At 35.9% G+C, this 19,995-nt stretch overlaps 1 protein-coding gene and 1 pseudogene across 3 annotated transcripts in view; one reads left to right on the forward strand and one right to left on the reverse strand.

The window, feature by feature from the left end:
- Window positions 1-19,995, forward strand: part of CYTH3 (cytohesin 3) — a 171,691-nt gene that overhangs the window by 112,816 nt on the left and 38,880 nt on the right. For 2 of the 3 annotated variants that reach the window (XM_074208177.1, XM_074208176.1), the window contains exons 2-4: window positions 11,684-11,766; window positions 14,417-14,481; window positions 15,043-15,109. In XM_074208177.1, coding sequence (XP_074064278.1) covers window positions 11,684-11,766; window positions 14,417-14,481; window positions 15,043-15,109 — 215 coding nt within the window. Of the gene's footprint in view, window positions 1-6,558; window positions 10,659-11,683; window positions 11,767-14,416; window positions 14,482-15,042; window positions 15,110-19,995 lie in introns of those variants that run through there. The other variant, XM_074208178.1, reaches the window with a different exon arrangement.
- LOC141497579 (TP53-regulated inhibitor of apoptosis 1 pseudogene) lies at window positions 4,228-4,720 on the reverse strand (annotated as a pseudogene).

Consider the following 19,995-nt stretch of genomic DNA (forward strand, 5'->3'; position numbering starts at 1 on the left):
ATACCTACTGGGTACTCTTGCAAGAAGAGCTGTTCATCTTTCAGGTCTATTGGATCTTGTGTTGTCTATGAGTGTGTACATGTTCTGTGCACTGATGGTGAGTGAAATTTTCTTTGAAGAAGTTTTTCTAGATTTTTTTGTGTCTTAACCACATTGTGGGAACCCCATATGCTATGGTAATCAGGCCAGAGTTGGGGAGGCAGATAATTTTTAGGACACTTTTTATAGCCGCTTCCTCACATAAGGAGGTGAGCTATGTGATTGTTATAAGGTCTACTCAGTTACCCAGGGGTCTGCCGAATCTCACTGTTGCCTTCAGTGGGGAAATGACCCTATGGCCCGGGTTGCCTGTATGTGGCTGTGACTATGGCTTCCAGTATATCTGCACCTACTTTGTCACTTGCCTGTTGCCACAAGACTTTGAGGAATGATCAAGTATGGGTGATAACTTTTTTTTTAAGATTTTATTTGAGTTTTGAGTTTTACAATTTTTCTCCCAATCTTACTTCCCCCACCCTCCCCCCACCAAAAGCAATCTGTCAGTCTTTATTTTGTTTCCATGTTGTACATTGATCCAAATTGAGTGTGATGAGAGAGAAATCACATCCTTAAGGAAGAAACAAAAAGTATGAGATAACAAGATCAGACAATAAGATATTTTTTTTTCTAAATTGAAGGGAATAGTCCTTGAAATTTGTTCAAACGCCATGGTTCTTTATCTGGATACAGATGGTATTCTCCATTGCAAACAGTCCAAAATTGACCCTGGTTGTTGTGCTGATGGAACAAGCAAGTCCATCAAGTTTGAACATCACCCCCATGTTGCTGATAGGGTGTACAGTGTTTTTCTGGTTCTGCTCATCTCACTCAGCATCAGTTCATGAAAATCCCTCCAGGCTTCCCTGAATTCCGGTCCCTCCTTGTTTCTAATAGAACAATAATGTTCTATGACATACATATGCCACAGTTTGCTAAGCCATTCCCCAGTTGAAGGACATTTACTTGATTTCTAAGTCTTTGCCACCACAAACAGGGCTGCTACGAATATTTTTGTACAAGTGATGTTTTTATCCTTTTTTTTAAAATCATTTCTTCAGGGTATAGACCCAGTAGTGGTATTGCTGGATCAAAGGGTATGCTCATTTTTGTTACCCTTTGGGCATAGTTCCAAATTTCTCTCCAGAAAGGTTGGATGAGTTCACAGCTCCACCAACAATGTAATAGTGTCCCAGATTTCCCACAACCCTTCCAACAATGATCATTATCCTTTCTGGTCATATTGGCCAGTCTGAGAGGTATGAGGTGGTACCTCAGAGAAGCTTTGATTTGCATTTCTCTAATTAATAATGATTTAGAGCAATTTTTCATATGGCTATGGATTGCTTTGATCTCCTCATCTGTAATTGCTTTTGCATATTCTTTGACCATTTGTCAATTGGGGAATGGCTTTTTCTTTTAAAAATATGACTCAGTTTTCTGTATATTTTAGAAATGAGTCCTTTGTCAGAATCATTAGTTATAAAGATTGTTTCCCAATTTATTACATTTCTTTTGATCTTGGTTTCAATGGTTTTATCTGTGCAAAAGCTTTTTAATTTAATGTAATCAAAATCATCTAAATTGTTTTTGGTGATGTTTTCCATCTCTTTCTTAGTCATAAACTGTTCCCCTTTCCATAGATCTGACAGGTAAAGTAATCCTTGATCTTCTAATTTGCTTTTTGTATTGTTTTTAATGTCTAAATCCTGTAACCATTTGGATCTTATAGTGGTAAAGGGTGTTAGGTGTTGGTCTAATCTAATTTTCTTCCATACTAACTTCCAATTTTCCCAGCAGTTTTTATCAAAGAGAGAGTTTTTATCCCAATAGCTGGACTCTTTGTGTTTATCAAACAGCAGATTACTATAATCATCTCCTGCTTTTGCACCTTGTCTATTCTACTGGTCCACCACTCTATTTCTTAGCCAGTACCAAGCAGTTTTGGTAACTGATGCTTTATAATATAATTTTAGATCAGGTAGGGCTAAGCCCCCCTTCTTTTGCACTTTTTTTCATTAAATTCCTGGAAATTCTTGACTCTTTATTTCTCCATATGAATTTACTCACAATTTTTTTTTCTAATTCATTAATTTTTTGGAATTTTGATTGGTAGGCCACTATAAACAGGTAGTTTAGTTTTGGTAGCATGGTCATTTTTATTATATTGGCTCTACCTATCCATGAGCATTTGATATTTGCCCAGTTATTTAAATCTGATTTAATTTGTGTGAGAAGTGTTTTATAATTGTTTTCACAAAGTTTCTGAGTCTGCCTTGGCGAATAGACTCCCAGGTATTTTTATATTATCTGAGGTTACTTTGAATGGGATTTCTCTTTCTAGCTCTTCCTGCTGTATCTTGCTAGATATATATATATATATATATATATATATATATATATATATATATATATATATATATATATATATCTATATCTATATCTATATCTATATATATATAGATATATATATATATATATAGGGTGGGTTGGGGGCAGAAAGTTGTTGACAGGATCTCTCTTGAATACCATTAACACTTCCCACCATTAATTGGGATGAAGGGAATGGTTTATATAGATATATATAAAATATATATATATATAGATATATATAGATATATATAAAAGTTGAGGATTTATGAGGGTTTATTTTATAACCTGCAACTTTGCTAAAATTGCTAATTGTTTCCAGTAGTTTTTTGGATGATTTCTTGGGATTCTCTAGGTAGACCATCATGTCATCTGCAAAGAGTGAGAGTTTTGTCTCTTCCTTCCCAATTCTAATTCCTTCAATTTCTTTTTCTTCTCCAATTGCTGAAGTTAACATTTCTAATACGATATTGAATACTAGTGGTGATAGTGGGCATCCTTGTTTCACCCCTGATCTTATTGGGAATGGCTCTAGCCTCTCCCCATTGAATATAATGCTTGTTGATGTTTTCAGATAGATACTGCTAATTATTCTAAGGAACAGTCCATTTATTCCTACACTCTCTAGTCTTTTTAGTAGGAATGGATGCTGTATTTTGTCAAAAGCTTTTTCAGCATCTATTGATATGAACATATAATTTCTGATAGGTTTGTTGTTGATATAATTGATTATACTAACAGTTTTCCTAATATTGAACCAACCCTACATTCCTAGTATAAATCTTACTTGATCATAAGGTATTATCCCAGTGATAACTTGTTGTAATCGTTTTGCTAAGATTTTATTTAAAAATTTTGCTTCTATATTCATTAGAGAGATAGGTCTATAATTTTCTTTCTTTTTTTTCTTTTTTTATTTTTTGCAAGGCAAATGGGGTTAAGTGGCTTGCCCAAGGCCACACAGTAGGTAATTATTAAGTGTCTGAGACCAGATTTGAACCCAGGTACTCCTGACTCCAAGGCCAGTGCTTCATCCACTACGTCACCTAGCCGCCCCGGTCTATAATTTTCTTTCTCTGTTTTAGCTCTTCCTGGTTTAGGTATCAGCACCATATTGGTTTCATAGAAAGAGTTTGGCAGAGTTCCATCTTTTCCTATTTTTGGACCAATTGTTCCTTAAATGTTTGGTAGAATTCACTTGTGAATCCAGGTTATAACTTTGATGCATGCTTAAATTGGATTTTTTTTTTTAAAAGCAGTCATTTATTCCACCTCTGATTTCAAATGTTACAGAACATGATGGACAAATAAGGCAAATAAAGCAAACCATTCCCTTCATCCCAATTAATGGTGGGAAGTGTTAATGGTATTCAAGAGAGATCCTGTCAACAACTTTCTGCCCCCAACCCACCCTGGATAGTCAATAGTTCAGTTATGAGAAGTACCTTTTCCATTGGCTTTTTTTTTAAGTCATTACTATATGAAGCAGCCTGAGAATCGGGGAAAAAAAGATTTCTGCATATTTTAGTTCCTTTGTAGCAAAACTGACAAACTAGAAGTCACCTCAATTTGTGTGCTTAGTCCCAAAACTTTGGGAACTCCAAATGGTTTCTTTGAAGCCTTCAGGTACTTCCTGTTTTTTATTCCCTTCTGAATCTTCTTGAAGGCAGGCAGGTGTCTCTTAAAGGCAGATCCCTTTTTGGCTAGATCCAAACCTTTACTCATTATTCAGTCTTTATTCAAACTAAATGGTTGCCATTTAAATACTGGAATCATTCCCAGAGCATCAGAGGTGTGCTTCCAGGGGGAAAAAAAAACACTTTTAATATTTAGCAGCATGGATTCGGCATTCAGGACCAAACCAGATTTTAAGTGCAACAGATCCAAGTCCCCTTCTGATTATCGGAAGAAACATTCTTAGCCATTTTGACACTGCAAGATGCCAGACCGCCTGGGCTCGGGCATCACCTAAAAGGAAATCATAAAGGTCTACAGGACCCATCTGCAAGTAACACTACTATAAAAAGCTTGAGAGAGCAGTCTTTTGGATGTCTTAAAGGTTGGAAAGGTCATCTTGGAGTCTGCCGCCAAGGTCAGGGAGAGCTTTCGGACTTGTCTTTGCTGTGGCCCATGAACTCCAGCCCTTCTATAGGAATTTCCTTCTCCTTTATTGCTTTTGCTGGTAGCGCCTGAAGAGGTCGCTGCAGGGGTCCCCCAAGCCGTCGTCCTTGAGGAACTTCTCTGCAAACCAGTGGTTGAAGCACTGGCCGTACTCGCGCTTCATGTCGGTGCAGGCTTCCCCCACGCTGTTCATGGCGCTGGCCGGGGCCCATAAATTGGATTTAAGTGAGATAGAGCTGCATGAAGTTATCCACTTCACTCTCTCTTCAAAAGTCATCATGATCCAGTGTGTCATGACAGAGTCAAGACACCTGGTGATGGATGTAGATGCAATAGATGATCTTGCCATCTTCATTGGCTAATGGCTTCATGGCTGTTGGAATGAAGTGTTCTCATCTGCTCATTCCATCAGTCAAAGACATCATGTGCACAACTCACTGATGAGTTTGAGACTCCCTCTGATACTCTCAGTCTGTTTTAGCCTGCCTGCTGAAATGGTTTACCATAGTGTGATCACTGTGCATGCTACTTCTTGGAACCACTGGTGAGAGTTAGGTAGCTCATGTGGTTATCAAAGATGGAAAGCATCCCAGTAAAGGGCTCAGCAGCCCTCACATCAAAGGTACTAATCTTCCCTGAACACACGCTACACCCCATATTTATTCATAAATTTCTTACCTATCTATAAGTTTGTTCGGTAATATATTCCATGTTCAAATTTACTTGTAACATTTCTTACTTTTTTGTTGTTCTTTTCACAAGGTGATGGGGGTTAACTGATTTGCTCAAGGTCACATAACTAGGTAATTATTGAGTTTCTAAGGTTAGATTTGAACTCAGGTTCTCCTGACTCCTGGGCTGATGCTCTATTTACTACGCCACCTAGCTGCCACCATATTATTTCTTTATATCTAGGTCATATATCCCTTTTGACTGTATCTTGGTAAATGGTGTAAGATATTGGTCTGTGTCCAATTTCTGCCAAACTTCATTTCGGGTTTTCCAACAATCTTTACCAAATAATGTATTCTTATTTTCCTAATTTAAATCTTTTCACTTGTCAGATACAGAATTACTATAGTCATTTGCTGCTGTAAAGTATGTGCTTATTCTGTTATTTACTTTTCTATTCCTCAGCCAGTACCAGATAGTTTTAATAATTACTGCCTTCTAATATAATATAATGTAGGATCTGGTACTGTTAAGTCTCCTTATTTTACAGTTTTTTCAATTTTCCCTTTGATATTCTTGGTCCTTTTGTTCTTTCAAATGATTTTTGTTATTTTTTCTATCTCAGTAAAATAATATTTTGGTACTTTAATTGGGATGGAATTGAACATATAAATTAGTTTAAGTAAAATCATTATATTGACCCTGCCTACTAATGAATAATTAGTATTTCTCTGGTTATTTAAATCTGATTTTATCTGTATAAAAAGTTATTTTTTTAAATAATTTTGTTCATTTTGTTTCTAGGTTTGTTTGGGCAGATATACTCTCAGGTTTTTATATTGTTTGTAGACTTATTTTAAATAAAGTATCTCTTACTATTTTTTTTCAGGTTTTTGTTTATGAAAAATAGGAATGCTGATGATTTATATAGATTTGCTTTATATCCTGCTATTTTATTAAAATTATTCATTGTTTCAACTAACTTTTTAGTTGAGTCTGGAATTTTCCAAGTATATTATCATATTGTCTGTAAAAAGAGATAATTTTATTACTTTTTCTATTCTGATTCCATTTCCTTTTTTTCTCTTATTATTGTTAGGATTTCTAATTCCATATTGAATAATAATATTGGTGTCAGTGGTCACCCTTGTTTCACACCTGATCTTACTGGGTACCTCCATCAGAAATAATCCTTGCCTGATGGCTTGAAGTAAATTTTCTTTCAGTTTAAAGAAAAAATCATTTATAGCTATACTTCTAACTATTTTTAAATAGAAATTAATGTTGTACTTTATCAAAACCTTTTTTCTACATTTATTATATAACTAATTAAATCTAACAAAATATAAATAAGAAAGAAGTCAATGAAGTTAATAGAATTTTAATATTCATTCTTTTTTTGTTCATTTTTAACTTTTTTATTTAGTATTTTATTTCAAGTAAAAACAATTTTTAAATGTTTGTATTCAAAACTTTGAGTTCCAAATTCTCTCCTTCCTACTTCCCCACATTGAGAACACAAACAGTTCAATAAGGTATACATATATAGTCATTTCCATCAACATGAATGAAAACATAGGACCCCCCCCCAAAAAAAACTCTAGAACTAAAGTAAAAAGAATATATGCTTCAATATGTAGTTTTTTCTCTAGAAATGGATAGCATCTTTCATCATAAAGTTATTCAGTTGGCTTGGATCATCATATTGCTGAAAATAACAAAATCATTTATAGTGATCATTCTTTTTTTTTTAAGGTTTTTGCAAGGCCATGGAGTTAAGTGGCTTGCCGAAGGCCACTCAGCTAGGTAATTTATTAAGTGTCTAAGGCTGTATTTGAACTCAGGTCCTCCTGACTCCAGGGCCAGTGCTCTATCCACTGCGTCACCTAGCCACCCCATGATGATCATTCTTAATGATGTTACTGTTACTTTGTACACAGTACATTTCACTTTGCATCAGCTCATGTAAATCTTTTCAGGTTTATTTGAGAGCATTCTGCTCATTTCTTATAGCAGAATAGTATTCCATCACAATCACACACCATAATTTGATCCGCCATTCCTCAATTGATTGGCATCCCTTCAATTTCCAATTCTTTGACACCAGAAAATAAATAGACTTCTAGATAAGCTAGGCATGATAGATCTCTGGAGAGAACTGAATGAGAATAGAAAGGAGTATACTTTTTCTCATAGTCATGGTACCTTTACAAAGATTAACAAGTTTGGGATAATGAACAGGGCTCTCATGCTTTCTCAGTCATGAATGAAGTGAAGCAGCCCTGTATGCTTGCACCCATACATGATGTTTTCTACAGTGTTGCCAGATGCCTTCAACAAGGATGAAAATGACATCAAGATCAGCTACTGCACTGGAAATAAACTATTTTATTTAAAAGACTACAAGCTAAGACTAAAGTAGAGAGAAGTGGTGCATGACTTTTTGTTTGCAAAGTTGTGAATGACTGCATTCAATGCAGCCTCTGTGGCTGACATGCAACAAAGTATGGATCACTTCTCTGTTGCTTATGTCAATGTGGTCTAACAATTAACATCAAGAAAAGAGTTATTCTTCACCAGCTTGAACCACATCGTACATAAATGGAACCATCAGTTACAGCAAATGAAGAAATTCTGAATTCTGTGGAAGTGCACTTACCTTGGCAGTATACTTTCCAGGGATATTCACATTGATGAGGAAGTTGACCCACCCACTGCTGGAGTTTGGAAGACTCTAAAGTAAAGTGTGGGAGAACATAGATATTAGACTGCCTACCAAACTGAAGGTCTAGAGAATCATTGTGCTGACTTCATTGTTCTGTGTCTGTGAAACCTGAGTGGTATACCAGCACCATGTTAGCAAACTGAAATGCTCCCATTTGAATTTTCTTAGAAAGATTCTGAAGATCACTAGACACAGATCCTTTCTTGAGCTGAACTGCCAAACGTTCCACCTTGATTGCAGACAGTGCAACTCTGATGGACTGACCATATTTCTTGAATACCCAAAGTATGTTTGCCTAAAAGACTATTTTGTGGAGAACTCACACAAGGGTAGTGTTCCCATGGGAGGTCATCAGAAGCAATTCAAAGACACTCTCAAGGCCTTTCAAATAGCTTTGGAATCAGTGGTGAGACTTAGGAGACTGGCACAGGACCACTCCCCTTCTCCACTCCACCCACGATATGATGTGCCCACATCAAAGAAGGCACTGTACTTCATAAATGAAGAATTTTAGTAGCTCAAAAGAAATAAGAGATGCGCAAATTTAGAAACATCTTCACTCCAAATGTTCACATAGATTATGTGTTTAAATGTGGTAGAGCCTTCTGATCAGGCCAATGTCTGATCAGCCATAATTGGATACACTGCAACTTGATTCTTAACATAGTGATGTCTGTGACCATATTGCAACTATGACATGTCAGCCTTCCAGTTTTGTGGGTGTGGCTGTTCTAAATATGGCTTCCCAGGTTTCCCTTTTTATATATAAAACTTATCTCTGATAGTGTTGTAAAATGCTTACTTCTTTTCAGGATATCCAAGACCATGATTGGTAGGGTGAGATTCAATCTGTTAGACTTTGTGTTCTTTGAACATAGTCATTGGTTGAATGTAATAAAAATGCTGGAATAATCCTTGATTTATAATTAACTTACAAGGCATATATGGAGGGTCTTCTCTACTATGCCAGGGGTAATGAATCCATCTGCTTTATCTATAGTGGTATCATTGGGCAATGTGGAGAAGGAGTGAGAGCAAAAAATAAGGAATGGTTCACATTTAGGGGGATCCATGTAAATTATCTGGCAAGGACCAGGAAAATGGTCTTGGATTCTCTGAATTGAGCCTCATAGATGTGCATATGGGTTTCTCCCCTTGGAATTTTCAAGGTGTGAAATACCAACTCATTTGACATAGAGGAAGGGAATAAGCTTCTATTATTCAAGATCCTAACAGGAAAATAAGGGCCTTAGTCATTAATGTAGCTATAAATATATGTGTGTGTATGTATGTGTGTATATATTTTCCCATAGCAAGCAATATTAATACTCTTAAATTAATCAGAGAGAGGAAAGATTATTGCTTGAAGTTAAAAAACCTAGAAATCAAAACTGTAGCCTTACATATATAATAAAAAGGAGGCATAGAAATAGAAAGACCAGATATAACACATAGAAAACATTGCACGAAATAATGAAGAATGAAATGAGCAAAAGCAAGAGAACTTTGTATATAGTAACAGCAATAGTGTTTTAAGAATGACTTTGAGCAAATAAATTATTTTGAATATTGTAATAGTTATAAATTAGTTATGAAGGACATGTGAAGAAAGATGTTCTCTGTATCCAAAGTAAAGAACTGATAAATTGTAATCTGTACAGACTAATTTCACTCACACTTACACATTTATTTGTGTCTGGTGGTAGCCATTTCTAGGGGGTGGAGAAAAGGGAGAAAAAAAAGAAATTTATATAATAATTTTGTTGTATATTTGAGAGGAATAGCAAGTTGTGCATAGTAGATTTGCAGGTTTATGTGCAATCATCCTTTTTTATTATATGATGTTTTATTGTACTATTAAATGCTTGTTTTAGTATATAAATTTAAAATGAAAGAAAAAGTTAAAAAACATTGTAACACTGTAATGGATATTAAGGGAAGGTTTTTTTTAGGACAGAATTTTTATTTGGTAGATTTAAAGGGAAAAATAGGAGATACTGAAGATGCATGAGAGTGAGGGAGTGATTGATGGAGCAAGGTATGAAAACATTTATGAAGCCAATGCCAAGGGGGGGAGACAGCCCAAGAAGGAAAACTTCTTGAAAAGGGGGAGAGTAAGATCCACAGGTGGTAGAGTTTGGAAGAGGCTAGAAAGTGAGGTAAAGGTCTGGATCCAGGCAAGATAAAATGGAGCCAGCCTCAGAACCAAGGATGGTTGCAGGAGAGGATTCCAAACTTTTGGTGGAAAGGAGACAGAGACTGTTGATGGTGTGGTTTGGAGGTGACTGAGAACTGCTATATAATAATGAAATGCTATATAATAGAATACAAATGCATAAAGGAAGAAAGCCAGTTGAAGTGGGAAAAACAATCACTGGAGTAAATTAATAAGAATGAACTGGAGGAGTAAAGAGAAGTATCTTATATTGTCTTCCTCATTTCTCAGTTACTTACAAAGCATTCCATTTCCTTTTCAGCTATCACCCTTATCTTCTCCCCAGCAAAAACCTGGAATCTCCCCTTGGGTTCTGATCAGTAGTTTTCACCTTATCTTACCCAGGCCTCCACCTCACTTTCTGCCTTTGACATAATCATTGTTTGACCTTGCTCCATCAATCATCCCCTCATTCTTATCTCTTCCAGTATGTGAAGCATGGCATTAAGTACTAGAGATAGTGATAGAAAATCAAGCTTTCAAATAGCTCACATTCTAATTGGAGAAGACAGTTCAAAGGTAGGTTTCATGTTCATTTTAATTCATGGTAGCTGGAAAGGCCAGGTATTATACATGGACAAGGAAAATAGCAGGGTCTGATGAGAAGGACCAAGAACTTTGTGGAGTAATGGAGGGTAGGTAATTTCTTTCAAGAGGATAGTGAGACTAAAAGTTATACTGAATTGGGGCTTTGGGGTCTCCAACAGAGATAAGAATGTGGGGAGTCAGCATCCAGCTAATTGGGCATCTCCTATGAAGACAGATCTAGGATTAATGGGTAGGATTTGCAGAGATTTCCGTTTAATATAAAAAAATTAGCAATTAGAACTGTTCAATAGCAAAATGGGCTGCTTTAAGAATTGGTAGTTTCTTCTTCATTTAAGGTTTTCAAACAAAGGATAGGTAACTACTAGCTATGTATAATTGGAGGTTATTATTGTTTAGATACCTTTGGAATTCCATGGTCCCTGAATTCCCTTCCAACTCTGAGATTCTGTGCTGTTTGCTGACAAATGTTATTAAATTTTTTTAAGTAGATGAGAAATCATTAAGACTTTCAAAGGGTTCTCATCTTAAGTATGGTATTTTAATGTATAGCTCTGCTCTGGTTCAGATATTTTCCCCCATCTTTGTTTTCTTTAGTACTATTTCTAGTTCTTTTTATTCAGCCTATCTGAAAGTAAATAGGCACTCTGAGGGAAAAACAAGAGGCAATAGAGAGCTGGAAGGGTCAGGTCACTGTTACCTCATTCCCTTTGGGCTGACAGTTGGTGATCAATTTGTTATTTTGGTCTTATGATTTCAGTTAACTGTTCCACAAGTGATTTTCTGATCTGAATATTTCCAGAAATATGTTTGATATGACAAATAGAAAAAAAAAATCCCAAGTGTCTTAGTTGCCTTTGCAACCCCCCTCCAACCATGGAATTCCAAAGGTATCTAAACTCTACCACCCAAGATATTGTGATCACTAATTTGTAAAGTGCTTTTGAAACTAAGGGATTAAAATTTTTTACTTGTTTATGATTCTTTTTTTTTTTTAGTGCCTGATGATCTCTCAATGGAGGAGAGAGAAGAACTTTTAAACATTCGTCGACGAAAAAAAGAACTTATTGATGATATAGAGGTAATGAATCTTTAAATCCCAAATTGTAAAATCTAGTAATATTTATTAATATGTAAAATATTTGTCTAGTGTTTATCCATATGTAAATATACAAAAGACAATGCAAAAGCATAGAGCCTAAGTGTTGCTACTGTAACAACAAGTTTTTTTTAAAGACAAATAACTTGGAAGACTTAAGAACTTTGAGCTATGCAATGATAAGTTATGATTCAATGATTCCACCCCTGACTGGATACCAAGCTTTGATGCTCAGTCCTGACAGTCATGAGGTATCAGATAAACTCAAATTACAGAGTTGAAACATACATTTTTGGACATGGATAGTGTGGAAATTTGTTTTGCTGGATTATACATGTTTTTTTAAAGAAGTTTGTTCTTTTCTTTTTTTTAAAGTTTTTTTTGTAAGGCAATGGGGTTAAGTAGCTTGCCCAAGGCCACACAGCTAGATAATTATTAAGTGTCTGAGGCTGGATTTGAACTCAGGTACTCCTGACTCCAGGGCCAGTGCTCTATCCACTGCACCACCTAGCCACCCTGTTTTTTTCTTTTTTTTAAATGGGAGGTGATGAAGAAAGAAAATATAATTGAGTTTTGATAATTCAAGATATTATGTCTATACAAAGAAATAATCACCTACATGTGTTTAGAAGAGACAATAAACCTTTCTTGAGGATAAGGAGACCCTAAAATAAGAGATATGGACTATGAAGCATTACTGTATTACCCAACAATCTATGATCAAATAAAATAGAATATGTTTTAAAGAAACTTAAGTCAGAAAGCATTAGAAAGAATGAGGTTGGTTAATGTAAACTATATCTCAGAGGACAGCTAGGGAAAATTATAGAACAGGGAAATCTCCTTTGGTCAGTGTGCCAGGAAAGAATATCCTTCAGAAAAATTCTATGGGCAGAGTCAGAATGGAGATGTTTTGAGAACAACTTTAAATGAAATATAAGTACAGAAAGTACTATGCTTTTCCCATGACCATTAAAACCATGAAAGAACATTCTAATTTGAAATGGGAATGAAATATATGGAACTAGAGTTGAATAGAAAAGCTTTATATGTAAACTTGTGCTAATTGAAAGTAACAAGATAATACATATAATTGTAGAATTAAATTTGGGTAATGGGAACTGTATGTCAGTATGGTTTGTAGTCAAGAACTTCCATCACAATATAATTCTTATGAGCTCTGAGCTGAACTACAAAATATGTCCAAAATGAGGGTTAGCACAGGAGAAGTACAAGGAAAGGCAGTGATATTGAAGTATATATAATCTCTGGGGAAATCTTGATCTGTGAGTGGTAGCAGTACATACTGAAAGGACATTCACAAGATAAGTAATTCCTCTGTTGATGAACTTTTCTGAGTTGTTACACTAACTGATATGGAGATAAGTCAAAAAGAAATGTTCTCACAGGGCAGCTAGGTAGCACCGTGGATAGAACACTGGCCCTGGAGTTAGGACAACCTGAATTCAAATCCTTAATTGCCTAGCTGTGTGACCTTTGGGCAAATCACTCTTAACCCCATTGCCATAAATGAATGAATGAATGGATGAACGAATAAATACATAAGTAAATAAGTAAATAAAAGAAATGTTCTCACTCTTTTCAGAAATCTCTTTGTTCATAGTGACATGCCAAGGTAAATCTTCTTTTAAGTTGGAGTTATTCACAGTTTGGAGTGTCTAATTTGCTCCCCCTCGAAAAAAGTTTCTAGGATTTCCACTCTAGGTATTGGTTTTCTTGGCATACAAAATATCAGAATCCAAAACTGATTCTGTTTGTGCTAAAGTTAAAAATCATTCAGTTTGCTTTTTCCAGATTGTTTTTTCTTCTCTATGAGAAATCAGGCAGACTGGAATAGATTTCATTGTTTCAAGAATAAAAATGTTTTAGAAATCAGTAGTCATATCTTTTGGTGATAATGGAACCTTTTCCACCTCAATAGTAAGGAAGAACCTAACTACATGCCCTGTCCATAGTTTGAAGTCAAGAAACTTTGTCTTGGTGAAGATTCTAATTCAGGCTTAGCTAAATACTTTATGAATCATTTCTAAGGTAAACCTTCTCATTGGCCCTAAATCTTACCTGTTTGTTTTGTGCAAAATGATAGAAGTTACCTTAAATTTTATCATTGAAATGGCTTAATGACTGACCTTAGAGAATTTGACTTTCATTTCTTCTAATGTTCCCATGAACACAGTTAGAGATAAAAGAGAAGGGCAGTAACCACATTTGAATGGACTATTTTAGAAATGGAAGGGACTTCAGAAATATGGAAAAGCTATTTAAGTAGCCTCAATATCTTAAGCAAGGACTTTAATTCCTTTCTGTTGGTGATTTCTTCTTTTTTATACACCCAAGACAGTCTTCTCCATGCTTAATGTATTTTTCCTCTAAGTAGGGCTTTTGGACATGTCATCACTAATGAACTATTCTGAATGATATCCCTGTCATAGAGATAAATTTCATCTGGTTGTAGTGGGACTTATTGTGAAGTTACTGTATAATGAAATTCTAATATTTCTGTTGTTTCATTAGAAATTTCAAAGAAATTTGTATCTGAAATGTTAAAATTACTCTAAGTCTGTGAGGGTTAATTTTTCCTTCTCATTCATCCTTTTCCTATTTTTGGCAGAGACTAAAATTTGAGATTACAGAAGTGATGACAGAGATTGATAACCTAACTTGTGTAGAGGAAAGGTAAGCTACTTATGTGCACACCTATAATTTCTTCATTTCCCACATTATTCATCTTAAGAGATAGAGAAAGCTTTTGCAGTTTAAATTGATTTTTTTCTTGTCTTTCCTCACTCTACCCTTTTTCATATTTCTGAAATATTCAGGGAATTCTTTAATTGAGTTGTTTCTCGTACTGTACTTTTCTAGTTCACTTTTATTTGTTCAGAGCTATATATGTTAAGCATTTTGAGATTAGCTAACTGGTGGGAGTGCCCTATATAAGAAATATGAAGTTATTTTTTCCTTTTATTATCATCATTAAAATCTCCTAAGAAAATAAATTTGAAATTGTCAAACATTAGGAGCAACCCCAAATAGCTAAAACTTCTATTTACAAAGGACTTAGTGAGATATGCTTCTCTTAAGGGTAAGCACTCCTCTCAAAATATGGTTATTTTGAAATATAAAATAATCTATGAGAATGTTGTATAATAATGATGTACATGTAAAAAATTCTATAAAATTACTTTGCTGTGTGAGTATACCTGATAATAATTTTAAAAAATTATTTCAAATAAATAGCAAAACTACCCAGAGGAATAAGCAAATAGCTATGGGAAGAAAGAAATTCAACATGGATCCTAAAAAGGTAAGAGCACAATTTAAAATTCTTTGAAATTTTTTTAAATAAAGTTGTTTTTTTGAGTAAGAGTGAGTGGCCAGTTATTGTCTTTAAAAATCCCAGATAGAATTGACAAATTATATAGGTTATATGGAAATGAAAGGGAAAACCATGTCAGAAATGCCTCATTATAATAAAAGACAAAGCATCCCTGAACTGAAAAGACTGCTAGTTTCATGGGAACATAGTTCAAATCCTAGCTTTGCCATTATTACCTCTGTGACTTTTGCCAATTCACTAAATTTCCCTGGGCCCCAATCTTGATATATGTTAAGTAATGGATTCAGAACATGGTCTTTGCTAGTTCTAATTCTGTAATCCTATGTATGACTTATCAAATTTGCAAAGATGATAAAACTTATAGGGTGAGTTAGAAGATCTATTAAAAGTCAGGCTCACAGTCTGGCCAAGATGGAGGAGAGAAGACGGGCACAGTGCTAATCTCCTGATCTTCTCTCTTGATCTTCCCTCATATATAATATGGAACAAACCTCTTAACAAAAATCCGATCTACAAAACCCAGAAAGAAAAACTAGGAGAAGAAGATCTACCTCAAGGTTTGTTCTCTGGGATTGTGGATGAGTCCAGGCACAAAGGGCAGACTCTGTATGGAGCACAGGACAGGGTTAGAGCCTGAGAGCTCAACTAGCCTGATTGGCAGAGCTGGCAAGAGTCCAAGAGCTCGACTAGGCAGATCAGTGGGGTGGACTAGAGCCTGGAAGCCTAAAAGTGGGATAAGCCTGATGGACTACAGGGGCAACTAGGGAGCAGAGGCATTGGTTGTGGCACTGACAATCTGGAGCTTGCTGGCAGAGCTGGAGGGAGAGTTCCAGTGCAGTAGCGCTGCATCCATACCTTCATTTCAGCTGAAGCCTCTTCCCAGAACAAACACAATCACAACCCACCTCTGCCCCAGGATAAGAGCAGCAGACCTGAGGTCAGCTGTGAATAGGGAGAGCAATTACCTTACCCTAGGGCAAAGCCCACCATTGGACAAAGATAAAAGTACTTAACAGCTTCATCCACCCCCTCCAGGCTAAGGGAGAGGACCTCATATTAAGGTCACAGACACTCCAGAGAAAGCAACCAACACAGCCTACTGGACCACCCACTTCAAGTTACTAAACCCAGTGAGTAAATCCTCTAGGGATCTCAACACCAAACCTCTGTGAACCAGCCCCTTCCCAAAATAAGGTTTTAGGAAAATGAAGAAAGGTCATAGAAAAGGAGGGTCCATAGAGAACTTCCTAGAAAGAAAAGATCCTAACTCAGAGAGACCTAGAACCTCTGAGGAGAATATGATCTGGTCTCCAGTACAGAAAGACTTCCTTGAAGAAATCAGGAGTTTAACAATCAATTGGGAGGTGCTAGGTAGCGCAGTGGATAAAGCACTGGCCCTGGAGTCAGGAGTACCTGGGTTCAGATATCAATTGGAAAATTTGGGAGAGACAATTAACACCTTACAAATAAGAAAAGAAATCATTGGAAAATACAGTTGGACAAATGCAAAAAGAAAATAATTCTCTCAAAACCTCAACTGCTCAAATGGAAACTTTCAAAAATAGAATTGACCAATTAGAAAAGGAGCTGCAAGAGGTAAATGAATAAAATTCTTCTCTAAAAAAAAAAAGAATGGAGTCATTGGAAACTAATGATTTCATGAGACAGCAAGAGTCTGTTAAACAAAACTAAAAACAGATGAAAATGTAAAATACCTCATCAGCAAAACCACTGACCTTGAGAATAGAATGAGGAGAGACAACCTGATATAGGTCTTCCTGAAAACATTGAAGAGAAAAAAAAAAGCCTGGACTTAATATTACAAGATTTAGTCATGAAAAACTGCCCATATATCATGGAACCAGAGGGCAAAAATCGTTAAAATGAAAACACCAAGGAATATTGTGGCCAAATTCCAAAACTATCAGATAAAAGAAAATCCTGCAAGCAGCCAGAAAAAATCAATTGCTGCATCAACATTAAAGGATCAAAGTGCCTGGAATGAGATATTCCAAAGAGCAAGGGAGCTTGGAATGCAGCCATGAATCCACTAGCCAACAAAACGGAGCCTTCTCTTAACAGGGAAAATATGTACATTCAATGAAATGGAAGACTGCCAACATTTCTTGATGAAAAAAAAACAGAGCTTATTAGAAAATTTGGACATCAAACAGGAAGCTCAAGAGACACATGGAAGGGTACAGAAAAAAAAATGCTATACAGTAAGATGAAACTAACTATATCCCCTCCTGGAAGAAAGATTCTCGTAACTCTTGAGAATTGTAACTCTATTAGAGAGAATCTACTTAGCCAGAAGTGATGGACATTCATGACTTTTCTGTGACTCAGAATGATTTAAAAACAATACCTCCTTAAAAAGGGGGGACAGTAAGAAACAGGAGGATGGAGGAGATTGAATGGGGTAAATCTCATTACATTAAGAGGTACAAAAGACCTATTGTATTAGAGGGGAAGAAGGAAGTTGCAGAGAACCACCTGAATCTTCCTCTCATCAGACTTGGCTTAAAGTTAATTTACACAAACACTCAGTTAAGTTAAGAAAATAATCTTAAATTTCAATTATTAAAAGGGGAAAAGGGGAAGGAGGGGATGGGTAGGGGGAGAGAAAGGGGAACTAAAGAAAGAAAGGAGGGAAGAAGGGGAAAAAGGGAAAGGGGAAAGAAAGGGCAGGGTGGTTGATATAGGAGGGCAAACACACTTAAGGGGTTGGTATTCAGAAACAAGAACATCACTAAAAACCAATTAGATGATTACATTAAATTAAAAAGGTTTTGCACAAATAAAACCAATGTAATCAAGATCAAAAGAAAAGTAGTAAATTGGGAAACAATCATTACAAGTAATGATTCTGACAAAGGTCTCATTTCTAAAATATACAGAGAACTGAGTCATATTTTTAAAACAAAAAGACATTCCCCAATTGACAAATGGTCCAATGATATGAAAAGGCAATTTACAGATGAGGAGATCAAAGTAATCCATAGCCATATGAAAAAATGCTCTAAATCATTAATTATTAGAGAAATACAAATTAAAGCTTCTCTGAGGTACCACCTCACACCTCTCAGATTGGCCAGTATGACCAGAAAGGATAATGATCATTGTTGGAAGGGATGTGGGAAATCTGGGACACTATTACACTGTTGGTGGAGCTGTGAACTCATCCAACCCTTCTGGAGAGCTATTTGGAACTGCGCCCAAAGGGCAACAAAAATGTGCATGCCCTTTGACCCAGCAATACCACTACTGGGTCTGTATCCTGAAAAGATGATGAAAAAGGGTAAAAACATTACTTGTACAAAAATGTTCATAGCAGTCCTGTTTGTGGTGGCAAAGAATTGGAAATCAAGTAAATGTCCTTCAAGTGGGGAATGGCTTAGCAAACTGTGGTATATGTATGTCATGGAACACTATTGTTCTATTAGAAACCAGGAGGGACAGGATTTCAGGGAAGCCTGGAGGGATTTGCATGAACTGATGCTAAGTGAGATGAGCAGAACCAGAAAAACATTGTACACCCTAACAGCAACATGGGAGTGAAGTTCAACCTTGAAGGAATTGCTCATTCCATCAGTGCAACAATCGGGAACAATTCTGGGCTGTCTGCAAAGGAGAGTACCATCTGTATCCAGATAAGGAGCTGTGGAGTTTGAACAAAGTGCAAGGACTATTCCCTTTAATTTAGAGAAAAAACAGATATCTTATTTTCTGATCTTGTTACCTCTTAGACTTCTCTTTAAGGATATGATTTCTCTCTCATTACACCCAATTTGGATCAAGGTACAACATGGAAACAAAGTAAAGACTGACAGAGTACTTTCGGGGGGGGGGAAGCAAGATTGGGGGAAAATTGTAAAACTCAAATAATATCTTTAATAAAAATAAATTAAAAAAAGAACTAACCTGTTCATAACCTTTGGTCATTTATCTATTGGAATGGAAATATTTGAATCAGTTTTTTTTATATTCGATTTCACACCTTTATAAGAGAAACTGCTGCGTTTTTCCTCATTAATTGATTTCTAATTTTAACTACATTGTCTTTATGTAAAAACTTTTGAGTTTTATGTAATCAAAACTGTTATTTTATATTATACCCTATCCTATGTCTAGTTATGAATGTTTTCATTATCTAGAGTTGCAATAAGTTATTTACTTCTTTGAACTTTTGCTTATAATAACTTTTATATCTAAGTTAATATGTCTAAAGGTAAATATTAAACCTGTTTTATGGAATGAGATGTTGGTTGAAACCTAATTCTGCCAGACTGCTTCCTAGCTTTCCAAATAGTTTCTGTAAAATAAAGAGTTCTTGTAGCAGTAGCTGAGGTCTTTGGATTTATCAGACATTTTGCCACTATGTTTGTTTACTTCTGTATGTTGTACACCTAATTCCTTTTTGTTTCACTTTTCTATTCCTTGCCCAGTATCAAATAGTTTTGATGATTACTCCTTTGTAATACAGTTTGAAATTTAATACTACTAAGTTTCCATCCTTTCCTGTTTTTTTGCATTCTCTCCTTACGATTCTCATCATCTTGTTCCTTTAGAAGAATTTTTATATATGACTCAGGGGGGGCGGAGCCAAGATGGCGACAAGAAGGGATCAAGTGTTAGGAGCTCTCTAATAAAACTCATCAGCTAAAGACTCTAACTAAACTTTCGAGAGACAGAACCCACAAAAGGATCCAGTGAGGCATTTCTCCTACTCAAGGTAACCTGGAAAAGAGCAGAAAGGCTCTGCTCCCCAGGATTGGAGAGGTGGCCCACCAGAGGGGTGGCCCGCCAGAGCGAAAGAACTTCAGCCTCCCAGAGAGGGCGCAGGGAGCCAC

Source organism: Macrotis lagotis, chromosome X, assembly GCF_037893015.1.
Source record: "Macrotis lagotis isolate mMagLag1 chromosome X, bilby.v1.9.chrom.fasta, whole genome shotgun sequence".
NCBI classification, from domain to species: Eukaryota; Metazoa; Chordata; class Mammalia; order Peramelemorphia; family Peramelidae; genus Macrotis; species Macrotis lagotis.